The sequence below is a fragment of the Ovis canadensis genome, chromosome 2 (assembly GCF_042477335.2).
Source record: "Ovis canadensis isolate MfBH-ARS-UI-01 breed Bighorn chromosome 2, ARS-UI_OviCan_v2, whole genome shotgun sequence".
NCBI classification, from domain to species: Eukaryota; Metazoa; Chordata; class Mammalia; order Artiodactyla; family Bovidae; genus Ovis; species Ovis canadensis.
Window position 1 is genome coordinate 24302191 of NC_091246.1, and position 27307 is coordinate 24329497.

Genomic DNA, 27307 nt, shown 5'->3' on the forward strand with positions numbered 1-27307 from the left:
CAAACACAACCATGGGTGCCCAGGCAGCTCCTGGCCTGCTTGCCTTGGGTGTGCGAGAGCATTTCAAGGCAGGCCACGGCTCAGTCACAAACGTCCCTTGAACAAAAGCATTCCCTCAACCTGACCGACTCATCCAGGTGATTTGCACAGGCGACAGATACAAAATAATCTGTCCCCAAATCTATCTTGAAGACTGCGGAGGTGGCCATTTATCCTACTGAACAACGAATCCAAGAGCTCTATAGAGAGACTCCTGGACCTTCTGTGTGGATGGTGAATACGGGCACCAAGCAGAGGGGGTCACTGCCGAGGAGGAGGAACGGGGCTGCCTGAGTCCAGTGGGGCCAAGCCAGGAACGGACACCAAGAGCAGGACTCACCGACCATGACTGACGTGTAGCTCTGTGCTGGGTCAAAGGGACACCTTCCTTTGCCATCTTCATTCTTCCCCAGAAATTTGAAGGATGTTAAGTTCTACAATTGAGCAGAAAGGAAGAGTATCATAAAATGTCTGAAGTCCTGCAGTCATCCTGATCATGCTTCTTTGTTGGACCACTGAATTTTCAGACTTGCTCTTCTGGGGAGATGGAGGGGACAGCACATATGCTGTTACCAGCTGTCCCAGGTCTAGAGGCCAGCACCTTGGCAGCTTCTATCACCCTGGTGCCCTCTGACACCCTCGAGAGCACCTCAAGGTCCTGGAGCCTCAGTTGACTCCCCTGTAAGACCGAGACGGTCAATGCTGATGCCTCTAGGATCGCAAAACAGCCAGGGCAAACCAAACACAGGGTGTACTCTGGAAGGAACTGGAAGGCCACACGCAGACTTTTAACATCAGTAAAGATGCCTTCAAAGCAGCAGGGGAGCAGGCTATCCAATGAACAGATAACAGAAAAAAAGGAACAGAACCTCCGCCACATCCCACCCGCTGAGACACACTCCAGATGGATTGGTGACTAGAGTGTAAAAGATGGAACCATGCTGCACTAGTGAAGTGTGGGTGAGCATTTCAGTCTTGGGACCATCTCTCTGCACCTGGAGAGAGAGCTCAAAGCCAAGAAAGGGGAAACATAGATCCAGCACAGAGAGGACTGGATAGTGTCTGTCCACTGAAAGAATGACACAGATCAACAGTGACAAAGTGGGGGACATGACAGCAAAATGACAGACAAGGCTTGTCCATCCCTGAATATGTGAGAAGTGAGTACAGACGAGGAAGAAAGCATCTCAGGAGGAAAATGGTCAAAACGTAGCAAGCTGGAAAAGAAAAGACCCAATGGCAGTGCAGACCAGAAAGGGGGTGTGTACCGCCAGCAACCCAGGAAGCACACAGCAATGAAAGCGGGGTACCATCTTCCACCGGACAGCCTGGAGATTAAGAAGATGGGCATCCCGACTGTGATGGGTGGTTAGTGGCCTCGATGTCTGTCAGAGCCAGGGACACAATCACAGTCACAGAGAAGAAAGGGCTCGGGACATGGGAAAAACTGTAGTTACATTTCTAACAGGCTGGTGGAAGCAATATTCAGGTTTGCCACCTCCCAGGTCAGCAGCTGTGAACTGGGGAGACAGTGTGATTCACTGACTACATTTCAGCATGATGGCTGGCAAATCTGAATGGGGACTGGAGGTTAGATCATGTTCGGGTGACAGCATTCAGGGATTACGGGTCACAGTTCAGCATGTCCACCTGTGTGCACATACATGGATGCTCCCAAGTGTACCGTCTAGGTAGCTAGGACACATGCATGATCAACTTTTCCGCTGGCTTGAAAATTTTTTTAAAACACTGGGGAAAAATAGGTCTAGGTTGTTTTTTTGTTTTTTCTTTTTTAGTTTATTTATTCGGCTGAGTTGGGTCTTAGCTGCAGCACAAGGGATCTTCATTGCTTCACAAAGCAACATGCAGGCTACAGAGTACAGGGCTTTCAGCAGTTGCAGAGCACAGGCTTAGTTGCTCTGAGGCATGTGGGATCTTAGTTCCCCAATCAGGGATTGAACCCAAGTGTCCAGCATTGCAAGCCGAATTCTTATCCACTAGACCACCAGTGAAGTCTCCAGGTCTAGGTTTAAATGAAATACATGATTCCCTCACCTCCACAACTGACATGTTTGTAGAATTTAAGCTTAAATTCCATACTTTGAGCATCTGACTAGCAGAATTTAGCCATGAAATCCTTCATGAATTTAGGGTTCTAGCAAACTAAGTTTTCTACTCTACCGTACTTTACACTTGGCAGGTACTCACTAAATCAGGGACAAACACTAGAAAACACGCTTCCTTTTTGAATCTGAAGTGCATTTAAAACACTCCTCTCCCCTCTCTGTGGTTGTTTCAAATGACTCATCAGATTATCCGAGTAAAAAGAGTGTCTCTTTTGAGTCGCTGCTGCCCAGTTCGCTCTCTCCTTCCAGCTAGCTGTCAGCAAGGGGATAAGGAGTGGTGGGAGGGCAGCGGGAGAGTAGGGGTCCCTCTCCCAAGGACCCTACCACAGCAGAAGATGACTGACGAGGCTCAGGGGGAGGCAAGGAAGGAAATGGGGGAGGGAGAGACGGGTCTTGCTTCTAAAACTGCTCACCTCACTGGCATCATGTTGTCACTCCCTGGAGGGGCAGATTCCAGAAAGGAGGATCAGGGAACAACCTGCACCCCAACAGCCGACACTGGATGGTGGTACCCCAAGACCAGAGTGGCAGACGTGCTGTCCTAGTGAGCCCGGGCCCCCATGAAGACCTCAGACTAGGGGTGGGGCTGCAACCACACATTCGTGCCTCGTGGTTCTCAGGCTGCAAGTCTGAGTGTTGCTGGCAAGGAGGGTTCCTGGTGAGGAACCTCTTCCTGGCTTGCAGACCTTCTCACCGTTCCTCGCGTGGTGGGAGAAAGAGAGATTCTGGTGCCTCTTCCTCTTTTTAAAAGGCCATCATCCCATCGGATTAGGACTCCATCCTCATGACATGACTTAATCTTAACTACCTCCTCACTGGCTGCATCTCCAAATACCATCACATTCAGAGAATTAGGGCTCTGACATTTGGATGTGGGGAGACACAAGCATTCAGCCTATAGCACATGAACCTAGCACACAGGAGCAAAAGTCCTGACTGTTCCACCTGAGCAGGGTCCCCGTCGTACATGCTTCCTCACAAAATGCAAAACATGGCATGGAGAAACAGGCAACACGCTGGATCGGGGCATGATGGTGCTTCTCCTCATCAACACTGGCCTCCCCAGAAGGCCACCCCACTGCCAGCCCCACACTACTGCCAGCAGCCCCATGAGTCCTGCCCTATCCGCACCCTCAGTCACGGTGGTCTATAGATAGGAAGGCTTAGAGGGGGCTGCTGAGGGGGCGGAGGCCTCGTGGGGAGCCACAGCTGCCCCAATTCCCACATGGGTGGCAGGAGAGAAACCCTCCTCGATTGCGGAGTAGAGCCCACTAAGCGCTGCTTCGAGCCCCACTCCACTTCAGCCACTGACCAGGGTGCCTGCATGCCTTACCAGGTGGTCACAGGCTGGCTGGAATGCGTTGGTCCCGCACACGTAAAGGGCGCTGGAGCTGAGCGGCTGCAGCACACGGATGTAGTTGAGGCATTCTGTCTACAGGGAAGAGAATCGCACCGGTCAAGCACTGTGCGGGTTCCCCTGGACGCCCTCCACGATCCCAACAGCTCACCCTGCTCACCCCAGAGCAGGGACCAGTCCTGAGCACACGCCTGACAGCAGCTCCTCACAGCTCGCTGACGACTGCGGGCCTCAGACGCTTTCTATCTCCACAGGCCAGCCCTGCTCTGCCTGGCACAGTGGGGGCAGGCTCCCGGAGATCTGACCCCAGACCTGGGCAATCCCACATGTGCAGCTGGCCTGTGTGCTTCAATTTCTGCAGGGTTCATGGGCCGCCATCAGGTGCCAAATGGACTTTGCCTCAGTCACTGATGTACACGCAGCAAAGACGTGCCGGCCAGAAAGCAAGGAGAGCTGACCCTGAATCTCAGTTGATACCCAGCACAGGAAAAAATGCATTTGCTCTCAGAGAACACACAAACCATTCACTATGTTGGCAGACCCATGCTCGGGTGTGCTGTGCAGAATTCCCTCTGCCTTCCTTTTCTCTGGGAGGCCCTACCCTCAACACCCTAATGCATGCAACTGGAAACAGTGCTGCTCAGGAGAGGGGTGTGCCCTGCCCGCCCAGCTCAGGGGAGAGGCAGGACTAAGGAGGGGCTCCCAGCCTGGCTGCACATCAGAAAGGCCCATCAGGAAAACCAGATGCCACTGAGGAACCCACTGGCTATTTTAGGCTGAAATGTACTGGGATTATATGTGGTAGCATCTGAAATTATCTCCATTCAGGAAAGGCTTTTTTTGCCATGATTGTTTTTAAACTGGTTGGAAGTAATTCATACTCCATGAAAGAACTGGGAGGGACCCTTGTCCGCTGCACGACCTCCACATACGCCCAACCCAAGTGCCTGCTGTAACTTAGGTCTAAGATAACTCCCTGCGACATCTGTTATTACATTGCAATGCCTGCATTTTCCCTCATTCCCAATTTAGTAACTTTCGTGACAGTGCTTAGTATTTTGCTAAAAAAAAGTTTAGCCAAAATTTCTGTTTTTGTTTAAATTTTAATTGTTTTGAAATTAGCCACCAACTACTGAAACTGACCATAACTGAGCTGTCTTAACCAATGAGCAAGGAAGATAGGGCTCTTATACTTTGAGACTCTGACATGGGCCCAGCAGGTGGGGGTAACACAGAATTCTGGAGGGAGGTGGACATTCAGCCCAGTGTTCCCCAGATGGACTAGGCTGTGCTTAGTTGCTCAAATGTGTCCAACTCTTTGTGACCCCATGGACTATAGCCCACCGAGCTCCTCTGTCGATGTGATTCTTCAGGCAAGAATACAGGAGTGGGCTGCCATGCCCTCCTCCAGGGGAATCTTCCCAACCAAGGGATTGAACCTGCATCTTCAGAGTCTCCTGCACTGCAGGCAGATTCTTTACCCACTGAGCCATCGGGGAAGCCTCACGCTGAGGTGCCTAGTATCTCCGAGAGAAGGAGCCTAATCTCCAGGAATGGATAGATGTTGCCAAAAATCCTACAGCAACCCCTCCAGACCACTGCTGTTCAAGGGAGGCACAAGCCTTCCCTGCATTCTACACCTTTAGCCAGCAAGCATCAGACATCATTTTCTATAGTCAAAGTTTCAGGCCATTTGGACCAGTTAAACTCAGATCAACTTTAAAGTAATTTTCAAAAGCCTGGTATGGTTGACACTGGCAGTGAGAGCCCCAAGCTCACCACTTGGGAAGAGAGAGGCGACCTGCAGGATAAGCAACGATGAACACTCTGGGGGCTGCTCCGCACGAGTTGGGGCACTGGGGAGAGTAAAACAAGTAAGCCGTTCCCCCGGTGGTCTTTGAAGCTTGCAAAAGAAATTACCTGTTTTGATTTCCCCTTCTCTGCACATCTTGCTTTTTTATCTTCTGAAACCTTCCAATAAGCCTGTGAGGAAGAATGAAAGAGTCCATTTCAGTGCATGTTCCCCCTTTAATAAAAAGAACAGACTGGTATATAAATACACAGTTTACAAAGAACACATTGGTATTTGAAACACAGGTATTCCCCAAGGCATTAACATCTCAGATTACAAAGCGAGGCTCAGAGCAGACACTGCTGCATGTGAGCAACAGGGGCTTCAAGAGTGTTCTGTGATCCTCGCCCCGCAGCCTGAAAGGGGGCCTGGAAGGCAGTTCCCAGATGACCATTACTCACTGCAAAACAACTGCAGAAACAAAACGACCGGAAGTGGGGAGAATTAGTCATCAAAAACCTAAACTGCAGGCCTTCTCTCTTTTCTGGGGGAACAGGGTGCACACCAACAGCATGTAGGATCTCAGTTCAGCGACCAGGGATGGAACCCCTGCCCCCTGCAACGGAAGCGCATGGGACAGTTGGGAAGTCCCTAAATAAACTGCAGGCACTTTCAAACATCAAGTGGGTGTTTTCAACCATTCAAAAGTGATTTTTGAGTCCAGTAAAAAGTCTTGATGTTTACTTGCTCAGCGGAACAGCAGGGTTACGATGCTTTAAATTTTACGTGATGGCAGCAGGTGAAGGAGATGGAGCCAAGCAGCTTCCTCAAGTTGAACGTCTTTCCGCTGAGACCTGGGTTCCTGCTCCTTCCACACCAGGTGGACGGGCAGTCAGGCTGGCAGGTGCCTTGGCCCCTCAACCCCCAGGGAAGCAACAGTCTTGCCTCACCGAAGGCTCCCACACTCCTGCCTCACCGTCCCCAGATGCCATATCTGCCCATGTGATAGTCCATCTCTGATACCAAAATACATTTCCCCCCAGAGAACCGAAGCTGGCTTCAGGCACTCGGGGGTCAGGAAGCAGCAGCAGGAGCTTCTCCACAGCAGTGACGTGAACCCCTCAGTGACATGTCTTCAGAGAAATGGGGGCCCTCATCAGGACCAGGACGTGTGAAAGCAGAACAAAGTCCCATTCCAAACAGTAACTTTCTTTTGCAATTAAAATGTACACAATTTCGTCATCCACAGGCAATGCCTGAGGATACAGGAACATGAACTCTGATAGGCCCTTAACCACATTCTCGGGGGTTTCACTGAAGCTTGGCCTGGGGTCCTTTCACGTCAACAGGGCCCAAGCTTCTCGGTCAGTCTGAGGGGCCACAGTCAGGGCATTAACAGAGAAACGAAGGCTCTGACTGAGCATCTATGTGCCTAGTGGAACCAGGGTGCTCCGAGCATGAGATTCGGAAAGGCAGTGTTGGCCTGAGTTGTTGAGGAGGGTGAGGTTTGACCAACACTGGGAGGTAGGGGCTGAGAGGAAATCAGACCATGAGCAACCCTGTGCTCTAAGCACCTTACAATTTTAAACACTTTATTTTCACAGCATAATGGCTGCAATCTCATTCATGTGAGACAGAAACTGAGACCTATGCTTGCCTCTGGAGATGAAGACAAACACAAGAAAATAAGAGAGGCCAGGGCAGAAAATGCCTAAGATGAGTGCAGGCCAGCTTGATTTCAGAAAACAAGAAAATTACACCGACCACTTGCGTGGTGTTTAAGGACTCAGGAGCCTAGGAGAGACTGCCAGAGGTTAGAAAGGGACAGTCTGAGTACTGAGTGAGGCTCTGGATGCAATGGCTTGAGACACTTCAAACGTTTAAATCCACGAGTCACGGTCATACTAAAAACAGTCTCCAAACCTACTGTCTCCCTTTGGAGTGAGCTTACTCATTATTTTGAAAACTAGTAAAGAAAGGCAAAGATTTTAAGCTCTGATCCTTCCATTTCCATGGGAACTAGCCTTGGGAGATGTGAATAGCTGGCAATGGGCAGCTCCCCTTCACAGACAATATTCCAGTACACAGATGGAGAAGGTAGAGGCGAAATGTTCCATTCTGCAATTCTTGATGTGCTCTAGACTACAGTGGTCAAGAGCAAGGAGAATGCCCACCTGGGAGGAGGCTCCTGCCTCTCACAGGAGCCAGCCCAACACTGGGGCCCTGACAGGACTGAAAGCAGCTTTCCCAGCAAGTGGACCGACGGTAGCTTCTAGAAATGGAGATTCAATGGCAGAGTGCCCAGCCACATAAACCGTCTGATTTTAACCCAAGCAAACTGAATACTTAAACATCATTAATGTGAGAGTCCACGAAATTTGAACACTATTTGATGACATTAATTATTAGAATGCAGTAATGACATTCTGGAAAAAAGGAGTCCCTCCCTTTAGGAGATGCTCTGGGAAACTTTTGGGGATGAAGAACATGTGGTTGGGACTTGCTCCCACAGGGAGCAGAGGACAAGAACAGGGATGAGAGGATGGGGGTGGACCCTTGTCCTGCAGGAGCCTCGAGGGAGTACAGGGGTCATCATATCACTCCCTCTGCTCCCGCGCGTGCCTGAGATTTTCCGTAGTAAAGCATTCAACAATCTAAGATAAAAAGAGGGTGATCCCCGGGTGAGCTGCCAGCCTGGGGAGGATGGAGGCTGCTAGGGGAAACACCCTGAGATGGGGCTCGTGGACATAGGGCAGAAGGGGAGCTTCTGGATAACAGTGCCCTTGGCCCTGGTGGGCAGGGAGGCTGCTCGCTGGCCATGCAGGACGGTCCATGGGACTTGCCACTGGGGTGAGGCTGGATGGCCAAGAAAGGGACTGCAACCCCAGGAAGAGCCCAGTGTATGGGCTTGAGGAGAAAATGCTGGAAAGAAAAAGGCAGCAGGGGCACAGGGAGCCCACACCATACCTCATGCTGCTTCTTGGAGATGTTGTGAGCGTTTAAGGCAAACACAGCTTCCCGGGCACCCACAAACAAGGTGTCCTCGTCCTCACTCAGCAGCAGGGCCGAGTAGTTGAAGATGCCTGGCTCGTGAAATTGCACCAGCTGTACCTCTGGGGAGGGCAGGGCAAGAGGAGAACGTATTAGGTATTTCTGAGCCTGGACACATCCGGAGCACCTAGTCTCCCTCTAGCGCACTGCCGACCCACCAGGGCCATGCCTGGGGTCTGCTGCCACGGTGGCCAGGCTCGGGCCAAGGCCAGAACTCAAGCACCTTTGGGTGCAACAGACCCGCCGAGGCCACCACCAAGTGTGAGGCCACCATGTAGCCATTGCACTTGACCAGTGTTGTGGCATGACTTCCCTTCCTGCTCCCTCCAGCCCAGCTGAATTCCAAACCCGGCAGTGTGACCTCCCAGGATCGTGACTTCCCAGGAGTGTGACCTTCTAGGAACATGACCTTGAGATGTCCCAGGAGAACTCAGACTAGACACCTTAAACTGCTGATAACTGCGGTTCCCTCTGCCTCCCATCAAACTCTTTTATGTGTATGCAATCACCCACAGATGAGGTTTATAAAGAAAATAGCTATTTAGCATTTTCTTATTCAGAAAAAAATCATTTATCTCAAAATCTTATAAAAAAAATCTATTGCAGTGATTTAACCCAGCATTTTCTAAGGATAACCACCACAAACTTAACGGAGTAACAGATGACTTTTTCACTCATTAGGTAATTGCATCAATAGCTATTTACGAATATGCGGAATTTAAGGACTAGCTGTGTAGAAGTAATATAAATGTACTGACACTCTTTCCTAGGGAGCTATTTCTTCTTTTTGACCCCCCCCAGCATCAATTTTAAACTTGGCTTCCCACGTATCACCAAGTTCTGCTTTTATTGAAGGATTAGGTGTTCTCGCTTTCTCCTCTTCTAATTTTCCCCTGTTGAAGAAAGATGTGCATGGGGTAGAGTCTCTCCCAGCACACAGTGCCTGGAATTCTGCACAAGACAGCTGAGTCCTGCAAGCACAGCTCGCTCAGGACTACGGAGTCAGAAAGACTGCGGGGAGTCAGAAAATTACAGATAAACCAATAAACAGCAAATGGAAACAATTCGCCTGAAGCTCAGCTCCACATACTGCCTACTACAAACACTATTTGGTGTGGTTTGTGCCTGGGCAGTGTGCACCAAAGATAGTCAGGCACAAAGAAGATAAACTTCCTTCAGGCGTGCCCCCTGACTTAGAAACCAAATCAGGGGGCCAAGAAGAAGCCCTGCGAATGTCTCCAGGTGTCAGAGCATCTCCCCAAAGCGGCAGTGCAGGCCCTCTGTCCACACACAGGGCCAAGAATACGGACCCAGCAGCCAATGGCACCCATGCTTCTCCACACCAGAGCAGGGAGCAAGGCGCCCATCCCCATCAGGTACTGCCAGCACCTGCCACTGTTCTGCCCTCACCTCTGTGCTCCCAAGTGATCCTAGGTACAGGAGCAAATGCCACAGCTGTCCCAAACACCACGGCGAGGGCGGTGAGCAGCCCCCCAGCAGGGGCACACATCCTCATCGGTCAGGGCTTCAGCAGGGGCTTCAGCAGCAAATGCTGGCGGGCAGCGGAGCCCACAGCAGGGGTCGCGGTGGTGGCCACTCAGAGCTGCAGCACAGCCTGGAGCTGGTGGGCGGCACGAACCCTGAGGCCCCGCATTTCTCAGCACTCACTCTGCGTGAGGTCAGTGCAAACGTGAAAGGCCACCAGGCTCTTAAACGGCGTGCTGCTCTACGGCCTTCTGAAGAAATTCTGGAAGAAAGTGCAAAGGAAAGGATGCAAGTCAGGATGTGTGGCAACAACGCCTGCTTTCTGTTCTCTCAACATCACCGCCCCCGCCCCTACCCCCCGCCCATGGCTCTGCTTTCGCCACAGCCTCAGCCACGGACTCTTCTACGGAGGAACAGGGTGGTGAGACGTAAGGGGCCTCTGGAGGGGGACAGCCCCACACAGACACTGCACCCCAGAAGGCACTACAGTCAGGGCTTTCTGCTCCTCAGACTGGCCTGGAATGCAGGACAGACACAGGGACCCGACCAGCAGGGCAAACACATGCCTGGCTGCCCAGCTTCTTCCCTGTGTGGACACCGTGTGCAGCTGGTAAAGTGATGGGAAGGAAGGGAACGGAACTGGGGTTTCAGTTTCCCGTGGAGACTGGCTTCCCAGTTCCTGTAATACTCATCAAGGACGATGCCCAGAGCTAAGACCGGAGAGCTGGGTGGAGGCTGAAACATGTGAGTACACACACCTGTGCAAGTACACATGTGCATAAGTACAGACATGTACACACACACCACATACACACACGTGGGGCCAGGTCGTGCAGGAACAGCTGACCTCCTGCAAGGGACAGGGCCACCCTGATGCCACCTCATGGAAAGAACAGGCCTGTGCTTAACAGAGAAACTTGGGGCTGGGGGGTCCCAGGTCTCCTGGAGCCCACCCTCTGCCCCTGTCCCTGCCCCGTGACTGCCTGAGTCCGGCTGCTGCCTGCTCAGACCGTGCACCATATGCGAGGTGAATATGGTGAATATGTCCACAGGTGAACCTGTGGACATCAGTGAATTGGAGCAATTATCGATAACACTGGGGTCTGCCTCTGACCCAAGGCCCCACCAGAAACCCAGTGAACCTCTAGGATGGACTCGTTCCCGGCTTCTCAGGAAAGGTTTAAAGCAAAACCCTGGCCTGAGCAGAGGCAGGACCCTTGCCAACCTCACATGGGGAACAGAGTGCAGTGGCACCCCTGCATTCTCTACAGGCTGCCCCCAGGGACCCCCAGAGCAGTCCACGGGCACTTAGTCCCCTCCTCATGCTGAGCACCCCCTTCTGCAAAACGGGGGAGCCGCTGTCTCTCCCCTCCCCAACGAGTCAGTCACCCTCACCTCCTCCTCTTCCTTCCACCCCCACCAAGCCAGCCCACTTCCACATCTACCGGTCTAACTGACACCCCAAGGCCCTCTCGTTCTAGAACTTTCCCCTTGCCCCCACAATCACTGTCAGCCTCCTGACCACTCTTCAGGATGTCTGAGGGACAGCCAGCCCCTCACTCCCTCTCCAGCGGTCCTCTCCCAGCTCAGCCTCCCCAGACCTCCCTCAACTTGCCCCAGGTCAGTGCCTGACCAACTGCCTGCCCTGCTGCCCTCGGACATATCAGACCAGACCAAACCACTCAAGAGGGTTTGGGGAGACGTTTTGGCTTCCTGTTGACCTGGTTAAGTCACCGCCTCCAGGAAGTGCTCCTGGCTCCTTCCTCATTTTGCCTGGGTAGTTATCTCTCATACTCCTGGTGTGCTTGTCTGGCTCCCAAAGCCTAGCAGGGAGCATAGCTCACCCTCCACAGTGCTTTGGGGGAGGCGGGGTCTTTTTTTAATTGCATTTACTTTTAATGTGTAACAAGGGGCACTGCCACCCCAGCTCCACTTCACCAAGGAAGGGGACTTCACGGTGAGCACTTGCTACAGGGGGAGATGCTGGGCAAGGGCCATAGACTAGGGGCCAAGCCACATCTGCCCGCCCAGCTTCCCTGCTCAGGCACCACTGGCACCTCCTCCTCCAGCCTGAAGGCTGCCTGGCCAGGCTCTCTGCCTCTACCCAGAATCTGTTCTCCATTCCAACGTACCTATTAATCAAGGAGTACACCGAGTCTGTTTCCTCCAGGGACTGGCCCATCCTAGGTGGAGGCAGGCACCTCTTGTCAACAAGCAGCTTGGATGAGCATTATTTTCAGTTTTTTGATTCCCGGAGACTCTGTCCCAGGTCTTCGAGCCTGGCATAGTGGCTCGAAAGCAGCCACAGCTGATGCATGAATGGATGGCATGGCTTTGCGCCAACACAACTATCACAGGATGGGCCCTGGGCTACCAGCCAAGCCCACAGCGATGTAGCCCAGACACCCAGTGACCAGGGAGCAACCCACACTGAACGCAACACCAGACACATCAGGAGGCTGAGGAGGCTAGGAGGGGAAGCAGAGAGGGCTGCCTCACAAGCAGCCAAGTCTTACAGGGGCCCACCATGTGGGTCACACGTCACCCTCAGCCAGGGCCCAGGGTGGGGTCCCTACTCTCCAGCCCTTAGTAGGGAAGTAAGGTATGAGGCGGGTCCAGAAGCCCAGGGCAGGTGACAGGCTCCGAATGGGACTCATTCAGCAATCCCAGAGTGTCCAGTGAACACTAAATACACCCACAGAAATCCTACACAGCTGTAGGACATCCAGGCCCTGGGGGACAGCTGTCAGCGTGGATGATGCTACCAGCTCGACACGCGCTGAGCTCATTCCCAGGTCCGTGTCCACCACTATTGGTCCAATAAAAGCAAAGCTCATCCCCCAACCCTGAACTCTCCATGGCCTCCCACCCCCTCACTTTTGCTTCTGTTGTTGCTTCCTGGGGTAGAGACTGCTGGCTTCCTGTCCCAGCACCCATGTCCCTTCATTCTAATAGTATCTTGATTTTACATAGGAATGGCAGTTTGGCCAGTTTCCCTGGTGGCAGTTCTGGACAAAGAACTGTGAACAGAAGTTAGAGAAGGTAGGAATTCCAGGAAAGCTTTTTAAAGGAGGCTGACTCAGCTTTATTTTATTTATTTATTTATTTATTTATTTTGGCTTCAGCCTTTCCTCCTTTTGCTGCTTAAAACTCAAACTTGATGGCTGGAGCTCTGCCAGCCACCTTGTGAACATGAAGGTACATGAAGATAAGAATCTTGTGCTAAGAACAGCCAAGTAGAAATCCAGAAAAACTGAGGACCCACACAACATACTGAAGACTTTACATCTGCTTTCTCCTGCCTACCTCTAGACTTGATAATAAATTATTAAGCTCTTTAAATTACTGTTTTTTTCTTCTAGATCTGTTGCCAGCAGTTGTATATAATTACAAACTGACACAACCTCTTTGTAACACATTTACCAAACAGAAGCAGCAGCCAGAATTATGTTTTTAATGTAAATCAGAGCATATCATTTCCCTGTGTGGAATGTTTCTTCCTTTAGATTAAACCCAAGCACACGGACTTGGCTGACCTTCTATCCAGCCTCTGCCATTTCATTTTCCCTTTACCTTTCGGTCCCAGCCATTTCTGGATATGTGGAGTTGCAAAGAGTTGGAGATGACTGAGCGACTGAACAACAAGCGCCACCTGCCTCGTGTCCCCACATGGCCTTTAAAAAACCCCACACGAACAGCCAAAGGTCAGGAGGGTCCACGTTACACACAGTTGACTCCTCTTGGGGGAGGGAGTGTGGGGGCCGAATGTTTTGCTTTATAATATTGAAAGGGCTTGATGTTTGCTCTTTTTCAACAAGTGTGCATTGTTCTGTATAATTTTAAAGTGCCAAGCACAGAGCACACGCACACAGACACGCAGCCTCGGTGCACTCAGCCAGGGACACTGACCCTGAGACTGCTGACAGGACGCTGCGTTAAGAATCAAAGCCTTAGTGTTCCAATGGATACATCTGGACAAAGCGCCCATCCTGCTGGCCTCCGTGGGTGTTTCTGCTGGGAGCCGAGGCTCTGGAGTGCACATTTGGCCTCCCCCACGTCAAAGTGTCACACTGAGACAGGAGCCCATTAGAAAGACAAGGTCAGCACAATGTCACACCCATTACCTAACACGTAATTGTGCTGGTTCAAGCGGAATGCACGACCCCACTTTAAATGTCAGGAGAATGGAACCCCAAGGGGTCTCTGAGCCCATCCCTCAGGGGCCTGTCAGTGCCTGTCACACAGCAGCCTTCCACCTGAGTGACTGTGAATCATGTCAGGGGGTTGGGACAGAGAAAAATAGGGTAAGGGCTGTTTCAGGAAACCATACACATGTCTGTGCATGTATGTGTGTGCACACACATATACATATGCACGTGTATCCGAGTATATATGCGCACGTACGCAGTGTGTACATCTGTGTCTGCACTCAGGGTATTGTGTACATACTTGTACCTATATTTATTCATGTTCATTCATGCATCTATACATCTTTAGGTGTGTGCACATGAGTATGTGTGTGCATATGTGTCTGTTTGTGCATGCCGGTGTGTATATGTGTATACACGCACGCCTACGCAGTATGTGCAGCACACAAGTCCCAGCACTGTGTTCCCAGATGTGCCTAGTGACTGAAGGCTAGGGTCCTACTAGGCAGGAACTGTGGGCCAAGGGTGCTGTCTGAGGTCTGTCCTGCTCACACTGCACGCTGTCTTCCCTTCCTGGGATCAGCTATCTGTAGTGTCACAGAGAGGACGCCACTCGCCACCACATGTGAAGTGTCAGTGCTCCATCAGCTACAGAATGCTAAACCACTGTTCAAAGTGCCCTCACTGGCATCCCCAGGGAACCCATGAAGGGGAGTCTGGGTGATCACTGTGGACAACTGCGGGGGAGCCTGCTCAGGCTTCTTGTCTGTGGAGTTTGCCCAACAGGGCAGGTGAAGTACCACTTACTCTCCAGGCCCTGTGGTCAGGACAGCGGAAAGACACACACCTGACCATACCTTCCCTTCCCCAGCCAGGGGCAGAGAACCCAACAGCCACCCCAAAACCATGCCCTGCCAGTGCTGGTGCCGAGCCCAACATCCTCATCATCAGGCTGTCCCCCACCCTGGGCTCCCCTCCTCAGCCCAGCCCCTAGTCCAGCCCCAGGCTGTGCCCCCTCCTCCGCTCCCCACCCTCAATGCTCTCCTCCCCACTCCTGGCTGTGTCGCTGATGTCACCCCCTTGCCAAATGACCTTGCCCCTTCAGGAATCAGAAACAGGTTTCAGAAGCTCTCTGTTCACACACACAACAAACAGTTTATTGTTTCAACTTCAGTTTCCCCAGAACTTAGAATGGATCGCGGGAGCAGCACTTTAGCTGCAGAGGCCATGCCCAGTCTTGGAGCTGAGTCTTGCTAGAACCCCACCCCCCCAGTCCCCTTCCCCAATGGAAGAGTGTCCAGGACACAGGCTTTCCCCTCCAGCCACTTCCCAGGGGCAGACAAGCTTGTCAGGATGTCCCTACATCAACCTCAACCCAGGCACGTGTGTGCCACACATGTGCTGCATGGGAGCCAGGAATGAGACACGGAGCGGGGTGACAAATGTACAAAGCAACCAATTAATCAGCAATCAATCAGCAGTGGTGATGGGCAAGTGCTGAGAAGGGCATATGCAGGGTGGGTGTAGGGCCGCAGGGATCCCACAGCAGCGGGGCCAATGGAGGGAGGGACCAACCACCTGTGCAACACCATTCTACACTTCACACATGGACTGTCTCTTTGGAAGGTGTGCAGAGCCCAAGCAAGGCATGTGCACCCATCTCTGAGCCCAGATAGCTTAGCACTGGCAAAGAGAAGATAACCCCCCTCCCCTGGCCTGACTTTACTGGTCGGCCTGCCCCTGGGGAGGAATGTGTGTCCTCCAGGGTTGCTGACACCATGGGGAGCTCGGCACAAGATATGCTCCTAGGCTTGTTTCCCCAAGGACCAAAGGATGCTATGTGCACCAGGAGATATTTGAAATGCCACTAAAACTGGTGCTCCAGTCCTCACTTAGACCTACAGAGAGAGCAAACTTAGATAAACGACACTGTTGAAAAGTTCTGCCTTAACATGGAATTTATTTGCATTCTTAATTTTCTCTTAATCATATAAGACTTTCCTACCTTCAAAAGTAACTCCAAGGGTTCTTAACTCCACTAATAAAGAAATATAACTTAAAATACCTAAACATTCCCCCATGAGGCAGAGTCTTTACTCTAAAAGACTGCAGTTAGAGGGTGCTGGTGGGGCTTCCCTCGTGGCTCAGATGGTAAAGAATCTGCCTGTAATTCTGCCACACTTTATATTGCTTTGTAAAAACTTAATATATTAAATGTTTATGCCTCCTCTATATTATATTCAAGTCAGTGAGAATATATTATATCCAGAACATTAACCTGTGGAGCTATGCGTAATGTTCCACAACCCAGCCCATTTCTTGGTGTCTACTCTTACCATTTTTTTTGCCCTTTTTGCACTCACATAAAAATGAGAAGTGGCTTCATCTCTTGCAGGTTTTTTATGACCACAAGGTAAAAGTAACAGGAATCTATTCCTGCCATTTCTTTGACCTCTTTGCATTTACATAAAAATGAGAAGTGACTTCTCTTTCCTGCATATACTTCATGCTTATTATGACCACAAGGTAAAAGTAACAAGAGACTCCACCCACTTAGGCCTTTACATTGAAATTCTCTTAACAACTCAATGTAGTACTGAACAGAAGAAACCACTCTTACTTTCAATTTTCCTGTGTCCCAAAATCCTTCTTTAAAATAGTGTTCAGCAAACAAAAGACAAACAATCTATAGGAAAATACTTGGAAAAAAAATATGTATAATATAAATGCCTGGGACTAGAATTCCTAATAAGTGCAATTATTCCTAGTAACTGGGCTTCCCAAATAGCTCAGTGGCAAAGAACCCACCTGACAATGCAGGAGCCACAGGAGATGCAGGTTTGATCTCTGGGTTGGGAAGATCCCCCAGAGGAGGAAATGGTAACCCACTCCTGTATTCTTGCCTGGGAAACCCCATGAACAGAGGAGTCTGGTGGGCTACAGTCGATGGGGTCACAAAAAGTCAGACATGAGTGAGCACACACTGAACACAAACACACATTCCTAACAACTACAGAAAGAAAAGCTCTAACAAACTACAGAGCTCTGGCCCAAGAGAGCAAATAATTTAAAATGTACACGTACATAACCAGCCAATAAACACAGAAAGTGCAAAGTGTCCTTAGAAGTGAAGCTGTGTTCATTAAAACTGGTCCCCATGCTGGCACAGCTGGTTCTCGCGACTGCCACGCGTGGCAGATACCAAGGACCATCCTGGCAGCAGGTGTATCGAAAAGCCAGAGGAAATGAGAGCCCTACTTGCTCATCCACAACGCATGAGTAGCGTAACAGGAAGAAAGGGAGGCGAGGGCTTGCCTTTTGCTTTTACCAATTAAACTGGCATATCTCTGTCCTCTAAAGCTAGAAGTACATGGCTGACCACGTATTTATCAACAAAAATTAAGACCGATCACAAAATGACTCAATTTCAAGGCAGATGACACAGCCAGTGCTCTTCTTACTCCAGACCCCATGATGACCCCGTGGGTGTGAGCTCAGTTGTGTCTGACTCTGTGACCCCGTGGACTGTAGCCCATTAGGCTCCTCTGTCCATGGAATTCTCTAGGCAAGAATACTGGAGTGGTTGCCATTTCCTTCTCCAGGGGATCTTCTTGACCCAGGGATGGAACCCACATTCCTGCATGGCAGGCAGATTCTTTACCACTGAGATACCAGGGAAGACTCACTTCTACGCCCAAAAAAGAAGATGGGGCATTTCAATGCCTAGACCAGAGGACTGCAGTTCAGAAAGTGGGCAGGGGAAGGAGCACAGGGTGGAAAGACAGCTGGGGCAGGGGGAGGAAAGAAAACAGAGGCAGCGCCGCTACTGCCCTGTGGGCTTCCCCTTAAGCCAGCCCCAAGGGGTAGTGGCCAGTCCAGGTCTTTGCCCCTAAAATCTCACAGGGACCAAGGACCAACCTTCAGCTGGATCCCACTGGGACTTTTATAAGGTGTTAACTTGGCTAAACTGCAAGATAGATTGAGAAACAAAGGGGGTTTTACCTGTATCTTGTGCCTTCTCGAAACTTCCCAATCGTTTCTAGAAGTCTTCAGAAATCTTGGCTCTGAAAATAATGGGAAACAAGAATATTTAAACACTTCAACTATCCACATAAACTCAACAATACTTCTGGAAAGGCACCAAAAAGAAACTCCTGCCTTCACTTCTGGACCCCCACAGCTAATTCTGACTCAGGACGGCTTGGCATTTGTGCACTGTGCTAGCAGGAGGAGGGAGGGAGTATGCAGTCACTCATCCATGAACAAAGGAAGTATAACCTCTCAGTCACCCAGGTTCAGATCTAGTCCCAGCCACTGATCACCACCACTTCCCTGCAGAACAAGCCATTCAAATAGCCAGAGTCACTGTCAGCTGAGAGTCCATCAATCAAAAAAGTATTATCTATTGTCTACTGACTTCAGATATGTATTCTTTAGAACTCATCTTCACTGAAATCCAAAGGCACCAGGCAATGAAGGAAAAACAGATTTACAAGAAAATGATTTCCTAAAGGATCCATTTAATTCATTTTTTTTCATTTTCATTGTTTTTAAGCCAAAACGGCAGAATTTCCACAGCTGTGTAGCCAGCCTCTATATTATACATTACCCCTTCCCAGTGCAGGATGGAGCCCTCAAAATAGGAATCCTCAAATCCAGTAAGATCACTGATTCAGATAAAGAGAATCAGAACTGCAAAACCAGAGGTCACCGTGTAGGATTAAAGAAGGCTTAGAGGCTGGTTAAATGGATGCTGACCCCTCTATGATTTCAAATGATCCAACATATTTTTTAAATCTCAGAATCAAACCCTAGCAATTTGTGTGGTTGGAATTATTTTTTCTTTTGCTTTAAGGGTTGATACAATTCCTGCCATTTTTCTTAAGACAGCTGAGAAGTAGGAGATGTTCCCTGGAAACACGGTTATTGTCTCATCTCTCCCACACAGCCCCCGGCGAGTGGGACCATCAGGTCTACAGCAGAGAGATCAGTGTGTACCCCTCTCTTACATGTCCACCCAGGACACATGATTTCCAGGGCCACCCAGGGCCCCCTCTGGTGCTCAACAGCTTGGGTCAGCAGATGAGACCTCAAAGTGACAGGCAGAGATGGCTGGGATTTACCCCACCCCACTGTGCTGTGCTGCCTATGACTGGGTCTGGGTCTTTCCTATACCAGCAGCTGCTTCTGATGGCCGATTTACAAGCAAAAATATCTTCAGATGAGCCAGCATGGAAGTGTCCCTGGACAAAGTTATATCCATCTAAGACACAGAACCTATGTCCTCTGTTTAAATGCTGGGGGAGGGGCTGGCACAACTGATGGACAGGTGGTGGGCAAACGCAGTGACCCGTGGGATGTACCTGTTCACACGGGGCTTTCCTATCATGTGGGCAGGCGGGGCACAGCGGCCACCTGGGGACCGCTGAAGACACTTCAGGGAACAAGAAAGTGAGTCACCCATAAGTAAGAGGCTTAGGTAAACAACACCAATACCAAGAATTATAAAACCGAAAAACTCTCTTCTAGAAATTCAGTAAGTCTTTGTCACTTCAATAAACAGAAGCCCAGAGCTGCTTGTTGTGTGGTTGGAGGACAAGTCTCGTATCATATTCACTCGAATTTCACAGTATTGAGCAACAGATGAAAGAAAGCAGGCGAGGGTAGGTGTGTGTCTGTGTATGTGTGTGTGTCTTAATCACCTCACACAATGCACTTGGACGTGGGCACCCTCATTTTCCGCCTTCAGGCCAAGGCTCCCTATCTCCCCTGTCAAACAGCTTCTAGCCCCCATGTTCCTGAGTGAAAACACTAACGGCTCAGTCAACCGCGAGGCCCCGTGGGGCCCCTACTGTCTGCACCCTTTACCACAGCAATTTTTCTCTTCTCTCCGAACATAAAACCCACAGGCTATAATTAATTATCACCACACTGAAGAAGGCAAAAGACATGCTCTATATGCAGTTACTAACCATATCATTCTTCTTCTCTCCCCAGACTTGAAACTTTTTACTTTGTATTGGGGTCTAGCCAATTAACAATGTTGTGGTGGTTTCAGGTGAACAGCAAAGGGACTCAGCCATATACACATTTATCCACTCTCCCCCAAACTTCCCTCTCATCCAGGCTGTCACATAATCCCAAGCAGGGTTCCATGCATGATACAGTAGGTCCTTGTTGGTTATCCATTTTAAATACAGCAACGTGTATATGACCTTCCCAAACTCCGTCTCTTCCCCCTGGCAACCATAAGTTCATTTTCTAAATCTGTGAATTTCTTTCTCTAACCATTATCATTCTAATCATGCATCTCCTCTGACTATGCACATGTGTGCCTGCTCAGTCACTTCGGTGTCTGACTCTGTGCGACTCCATGGAGCAGTCGGCCAGACTCCTCTGTCCATGGGATTCTCCAGGCAAGAATACTGGAGTGGGTTGCCATCCCCTTCCCGACCCAGGAATTGACCCTGTGTCTTCTGTGTCTCCTGCACTGCAGGTATATTCTTTACCGCTGAGCCACCAAGGAAGTCCCCCTGACTCTGCATATGTGCTTTTAATTCACATAATGCACAGTCCATTTGCAGAAGAAAGGAATGAAATAAACCAGGAGAGAAGTGTTTCCCTCTCACACTGGCAGGAGAAACTTGACCTTCACCCCCGCACCACCACACCTCCAACCCTGTAGGAGGGTGTGGGAGCCCCAGTGTCCATGTCCTGAAGGCAGCTGTCTCATGACTGTTCATAACAATAGCACAGAGCCCCGGTGAAGGGGGTCTTTGTCTGGCATGCATCTCGCCTACACTCTGCCAACGTGACCTCACCTTCTGAAGGCCCCTTGCCTCAGCAGTAACCCAGTGTTCTCTTTAGCGCATGGAGAAGATACAAGCACATCCCAGGCATAGGACTCTACGGTGAAAACGGCCTCGTTCGAGGTCTGGCATCTCCATTTTCCAGCTGTATGTGCTTGGGGAAGTTACTGGACTTTTCTGTGCCTCTGTGTCCTCATCCAGAAAGTAGGCCTAATAATAGTACGTATCTCATTTGGTTGTTGTGAAGATCCATGACTAACCTGTATGAAGAGCTTAACACAGTGTCTAGTGGCTAGGAAACACTGAGAAACTATCAACTAGGACTCTCCCTCCCGGTGAAGCAGAGCCAATTATACCTAACTTGTCAATCACCTACCTTGTGAGATATACTGGGTAGGCCAAAAAGTTTATTTGGCTTTTTCTGTAACATTTTATGCAAAAATCTGAATGAACTTTTGGGACCACCCAATAAATATTAGGGTTTGGCCCCCAGCATGTGTAAGCACATTCCCCACACCCCCTCAGTCAGGGCTCTGACAGCCTCCTCCTGTCACGGGAAATTCAGAGCTCAGTGCCTGGGGCCACAGCCACACTCTCCCGGGAGCAGGACCCCAGCTTCTGTTGGTTGTGGATGGGGAGGAGCCTCGAGCTTCATCTGCTGAACTTCCTCACTTCAGCCCAGAAGCCCACCCTGGAGGCGCCCAGGCACTCCACTCACACGCCGTCTCTAGGGGTAACATTCACATGCACCGGGGCCATGGGGTGACACCTGCCAAGATTCCAGGTCCAGTCCCTCTGACCCAGCAGTCTTCTACCAAGAATTCAGCTGGGCACTCCCCCACGTGTACAAGATGCCCAAGTATGGGACTGCTGACAGCAAAACTCTGGAATTACCCAGAAGTCCATGGCCCATCAGTTATGTGCATGTGTGCATATGTGTTTGTATGTATAAACGTGCACATGCACGTGTACTACCTGTGTGTTAGCTGATTTGTGTATGAGCTATGGCACATCTACTGGATGTGCAGCTGTTCAAAAACAAAGAGGTCACAGAGATGAAACGATGTTCAAGATGCTTCGTTCAGTAAAAATTAAGGTTCCCAACAGTATCATAGAATGTTATTTGTGCAGACACAGGGTACGTGACCAAGTGCATGTGTACATAATTTACTCAAAACTATTTGATTAGATCAGCATTTGGTCAAGATCAGCTGGCAGTGAGAGACTAGAAACTGACTCTGGTCTGAAGCAGGGGTGTATTTCATTTTTTAAAAATATTTTATTTATTTGTTTGGCTATGTCTTGCCTGGAGAATCCCAGGGACGGAGAAGCCTGGGATCCCATAGACGGTGGGCTGCCGTCTATGGGGTCACACAGAGTGGGACATGACTGAAGCGACTTAGCAGCAGCAGCCCAGTCTTAGCTGCAGCATGTGGGATCTAGTTCCCGGACCAGGGGTTGAACCCAGGCCTCCTGCATTGGGAGTGCAGAGTCTTAGCCACTGGACCACCAGGGAAGTTCTGCCTGTATTTCGTTTTTGATGATGTGTATTCTTCAGTACTATTTGAATTCTTACCACGTGCTTTCCTAATTAAAATATTTTAAATCTGATATTAAAAGTAAAATGTATTACATGTGAGAGTGGAAAATAAAAAGTTGGAGAAAATATTTATGGCAATTTCAAAACACAAGTTATTGTAACTATTAAAAACATGATTCCCTTTTTGAAATTTACTAAATGCACTTCATCAAAATGGAAGTTTTCAAGAACAGTAGCAGACCTGACATTATCTCCAGGCTCTCCGACATTTTGGACATTTTGTTGGCACTGTTTATCCCAAGAAAACTCAGACAGAGGAAAGCATTTCAGTGCAGGTGAGTGCCCCAGATCACAGCCTCAGCTGAAGTACCCTGGGAAGTGGGAGGGGCAGGCTGGCAGTCATGCAGCAAGAGGAACAGAGACCTGGAACTCAAGAAAGAACAAGGGACCTATGGGCAGTCGAGCTGCCAGGTGGGAGGAGAGGCCAGAGGAGGGAGGAGAGAGAGGCCCAGCAGGAATTGTGCCCCATCCTACGTGTGGCAGGGTTCCCCAGCACTGTTGCATGTTGCATAATTAAATATGATAATGCTGGATATTCAGATCGTTTGTCAATTTCCCACTTAAAATTCACTTTTAAAGACTGATTTTTTTGTTTAATTTTTAAAGACTGATTTTTAACAACCAGCAAAACTTGAGCAAGAAGGCTTTCTTTCTAGAATGCAGAGTCTATCTGCAGAGGTCAGGGGCCACAGAGAGAACACCGGGAAAAGGTCCTAAGGCTCTGCCCTTAACACACATGGCAGAGGGGGCCGGTGGGGGTGGGGCAGAAAACAGGCTCAGAACTTATTCACATTTGTTTCCTTCTACTGGGAAATACTGCACATAACTTGCATGACTTATATTCATTTGACTCACTTCTCAGTTTTCTATTAGTTAAGCTATTTTTGAAAAGGCGTATTTTCCATGCTATTAAACACAGTCAACATCTAGAGCATTTTTTGTACTTCTTTCAAGGCAACTAAGTGCCTTAATTCAGCTCATGTTTATTCTCCCCCTAACGGGGAAGGCTGCAAAGTGTGGGGGCCAGAGTGTAGACTCTAAGGCCAGCCTGCCCAGGTTCAGGTCTAGGTGCTGCCACTTCTCAGCTGTGTGACCTCGAACAAGTCACTACCGCCCTCCTCAGCTGCTCCCTCAGCCTCTCCACTCCCCTCAGCTACTCCCTCAGCCCCCCACCTCACTGCCCTACCCCCACTACTCCCTCAGCCCCCCCACCTCACTCCCCACCCCCACTACTCCCTCAGCCCCACTACTCCCTCAGCACCCCACCTCACTGCCCTACCCCCAATACTCCCTCAGCACCCCCTCACTCCCCACCCCCACTACTCCCTCAGCGCCCCCACCTCACTCCCCACCCCCACTACTCCCTCAGCCCCCCCACCTCACTGCCCCACCCCCACTACTCCCTCAGCACCCCCACTACTCCCTCAGCCCCCCACCTCACTGCCCCACCCCCACTACTCCCTCAGCAGCCCCCTCACTCCCCACCCCCAATACTCCCTCAGCCCCCCCACCTCACTCCCCACCCCCAATACTCCCTCAGCCCCCCACCTCACTCCCCACCCCCAATACTCCCTCAGCCCCCCACCTCACTCCCCACCCCCAATACTCCCTCAGCCCCCCCCCACTCCCCACCCCCACTACTCCCTCAGTGCCCCCACCTCACTCCCCACCCCCAATACTCCCTCAGCCCCCCCACCTCACTGCCCCACCCCCACTACTCCCTCAGCACCCCCACTACTCCCTCAGCCCCCCACCTCACTGCCCCACCCCCACTACTCCCTCAGCAGCCCCCTCACTCCCCACCCCCAATACTCCCTCAGCCCCCCCACCTCACTCCCCACCCCCAATACTCCCTCAGCCCCCCACCTCACTCCCCACCCCCAATACTCCCTCAGCCCCCCACCTCACTGCCCCACCTCCACTACTCCCTCAGCACCCCCCTCACTCCCCACCCCCAATACTCCCTCAGCCCCCCCCACTCCCCACCCCCACTACTCCCTCAGCACCCCCTCACTCCCCACCCCCACTACTCCCTCAGCACCCCCTCACTCCCCACCCCCACTACTCCCTCAGCACCCCCCCACTCCCCACTACTCCCTCAGTGCCCCCACCTCACTCCCCACCCCCACTACTCCCTCAGCCCCCCCACCTCACTGCCCCACCCCCACTACTCCCTCAGCACCCCCACTACTCCCTCAGCCCCCCACCTCACTGCCCCACCCCCACTACTCCCTCAGCCCCCCCCACTCCCCACCCCCACTACTCCCTCAGCCCCCCCCTCACTCCCCACCCCCAATACTCCCTCAGCCCCCAACCTCACTCCCCACCTCCACTACTCCCTCAGCCCCCCACCTCACTCCCCACCCCCACTACTCCCTCAGCCCAACTCACTCCCCACCCCCACTACTCCCTCAGCCCCCAACCTCACTCCCCACCCCCACTACTCCCTCAGCCCCCCCACCTCACTCCCCACCCCCACTACTCCCTCAGCACCCTCACCTCCTCACCTACTCCTTTAACCCCTCAACCTCTCAGCTACTCTGCTGAGGAAGCTGCATGAATGAGGGATTTGAGACACACGTGCACACTACAGGAGTATACTGTAGTACATACAGTGCCTGCTACACTGAATCAATGTTAACACAGAAACAAAAGGACACTGCACTGTTGTGATACAGTGGGGACACCCCTCAGTGCTGGCAAAGATCCACCAGAACCTCCCAGCCACACACAGTCACCCTGTAGCAGAAACAAGTGTCGGGGGGTGGAGGGGAGGGCGGGTTTCTCAAGCCAACACCAACCCCCACGGTGGTCTACTCTGTGATCTGGCCGGCCTAGACTGAAAGCTTCTCTTTCTAAAACACAGTCATGACATCAGCTGTTACTACCAACCCCTGGTCCATGAACCTGAAAAGCTCTAAACTCTGGATGCATCCTCTGACTCCAAACTCCATCAAGCCCTTTCTGCCGAGGTCCATGCGCGGGCTGGAAAGAATTTCCAGATATGAGGCAGAATGAGAAGAGAATAGAGTTCATTAGAGCTGTTAGAACATCAGGCTGGCTCAAGGAAGAGCCAACCCCTTTTGAAGGTTAGTAGCCAATTTTTATAGCCTCACTCCCCACCCCAAAATTCTCTGGAATTTTCCAGAGAAAATTCCTACTGGAATGGTGGCATTACATGATTGGTTAGGATGCTCCAGGGCGGGCAACAGCATCAGTATTTTACCTAATAAGGGGTCAGGGACCTGGGAGGCTCAGAGCAACAGCTGCTATGGGCTTTGGTCAGTTTCAGAGATTTTGTCCAGTGACCTTGGAAAAGGCTCCACACTTTCTTTCAGAACCGGACTTGGCTGCCCCAGAGTGACCTCTACCCTCTGTTTACAAGATGTGCCATGGCACCACGCAGGGCCCCTCAGGCCACACCCCTCCCATGGGGCTTAGAGAGCACACAACCCAGACTCACCCCAGACATCCTGGCTGGAGCCCCCTGTGTGACTTCAGGGGCTGAGAACCAGCAGAAACGCCACCACACTGCCTGCCTTCCCCAGGGTGATCCTGCCTTTCTGCTCCACACATCCCAGCTGCACCCCACTGGAAGCATCTCCGTCACACTTATCCCCCCAAATCCCAGCTGTCACTACAGTTTGGCTCATGGGACAGGGCAGCCTGAAAACTGCCCTCAGAGATGGATGGCTGGATTTGGCTGAGATTCAATTACTGGCTCTTGTGAAGAATTATAAGCAATAGGAATAATGAATATCCTACCGAAAGGCGAAGGTGAGATGGTGGTCAGGCACTCCTGACGGATTCCGCCAGCACTGCTCACAGTGAAGATTTCTACTGTGCTTTGCTGTGAGTGCACTGTGAGTAACCCAGGGCATTAGACCCTTACCACTGTGAGTGAGTCAGGGAACCATATCCCCCGCGGGTAACTCCCTGGAGTGTGCACATGCCTGATCATAAACAATGGCCACCTGAAGTGGCCTGTGGGGCAAGAGACTTGGCATTGGACACAGGACACCACCAGGCACGTGGCCTCCTGCTGTCTCTGGGAGTGGCAGTGACCTCCAGTCCCCAGCGAACCCTGGGGAGACAGGTTTTATGTTGCTGCTATGGAGGAGAAACAGACAAAAAATGCAATAACTGATCTGAGCCACGATCAGAGCTGGGACTCCCTCCCTCCAGGATTTTGAAGAACCCAAAGGCCTTGTCAGCACCTCCTGGGCTCTGGGAGGGTCCACGGCACTGGGGGTGGGGCGGGTGTGTCAGAGCAAGGCAAAAACTGCTCTGGGGAAGCTCTGTGTCTCCAGCTGGAGCTGATGCCCCTTCTGCCCTGGAGCCAGTAGCTCCCACCCTTCCTTCTCCAGGAACTCGGGGCAGAGACGAGGGGTCATCCCAGCTCCACAGCAAGCACTTCAGAAACTGGTTCCTTCCCTTCACCATTTGGTGAAGATGTCACAGAACCTTCCCAGAAAGACTCATCTGGAATCTGGGGTAGGTGGAGGACTGCATGCAGGGGTGCCCAAGGCAACATCCTACACCCCCAGGTGGTCACGGCCTCCTCCAGGTGTCCACATGGAAGGAAGCACCTGTGGTTGCACCAGGAGACTGGACTCCTCTTGTCCTGCACAGGGCCCCCAGACCCAACCCGGCTGCAGAGGACAAGAAGGTCTCTGCCAAGGCAGGAGGGACTGGCTTGGGAGCCTCACCAAGCCCGGGCCCAAACGGGGCTTTCTTTCTTAAGTCCAAAACCACAAAATGCCACTCTCTTTACTTCATATCTAGTGATTCCTTAAAAATATATAGCAGAAGTATGAAGTGAGGCCAGCTTGACCACAGGCCGTCATCCAACTTGAATGGGCAAGGGCTGGAGCCAACACGAGGCCCTGTCCTTTCAGCC

The 27307-nt window shown here is 51.2% G+C and overlaps 1 protein-coding gene across 3 annotated transcripts in view; it reads right to left on the reverse strand.

Moving 5' to 3' along the window:
- SEMA4D (semaphorin 4D) overlaps positions 1 to 27307 on the reverse strand; it is a 126700-nt gene that overhangs the window by 28535 nt on the left and 70858 nt on the right. For all 3 annotated transcript variants that reach the window (XM_069573881.1, XM_069573879.1, XM_069573880.1), the window contains 6 exons: positions 18001 to 18062; positions 9776 to 10112; positions 8282 to 8427; positions 5443 to 5505; positions 3499 to 3597; positions 380 to 473 (listed from right to left, as the gene is read on the reverse strand). In XM_069573881.1, the coding sequence (XP_069429982.1) occupies positions 380 to 473; positions 3499 to 3597; positions 5443 to 5505; positions 8282 to 8427; positions 9776 to 9881 (508 nt within the window). In that variant the 5' untranslated portion in view covers positions 9882 to 10112; positions 18001 to 18062. The remainder of the gene's footprint in view (positions 1 to 379; positions 474 to 3498; positions 3598 to 5442; positions 5506 to 8281; positions 8428 to 9775; positions 10113 to 18000; positions 18063 to 27307) is intronic.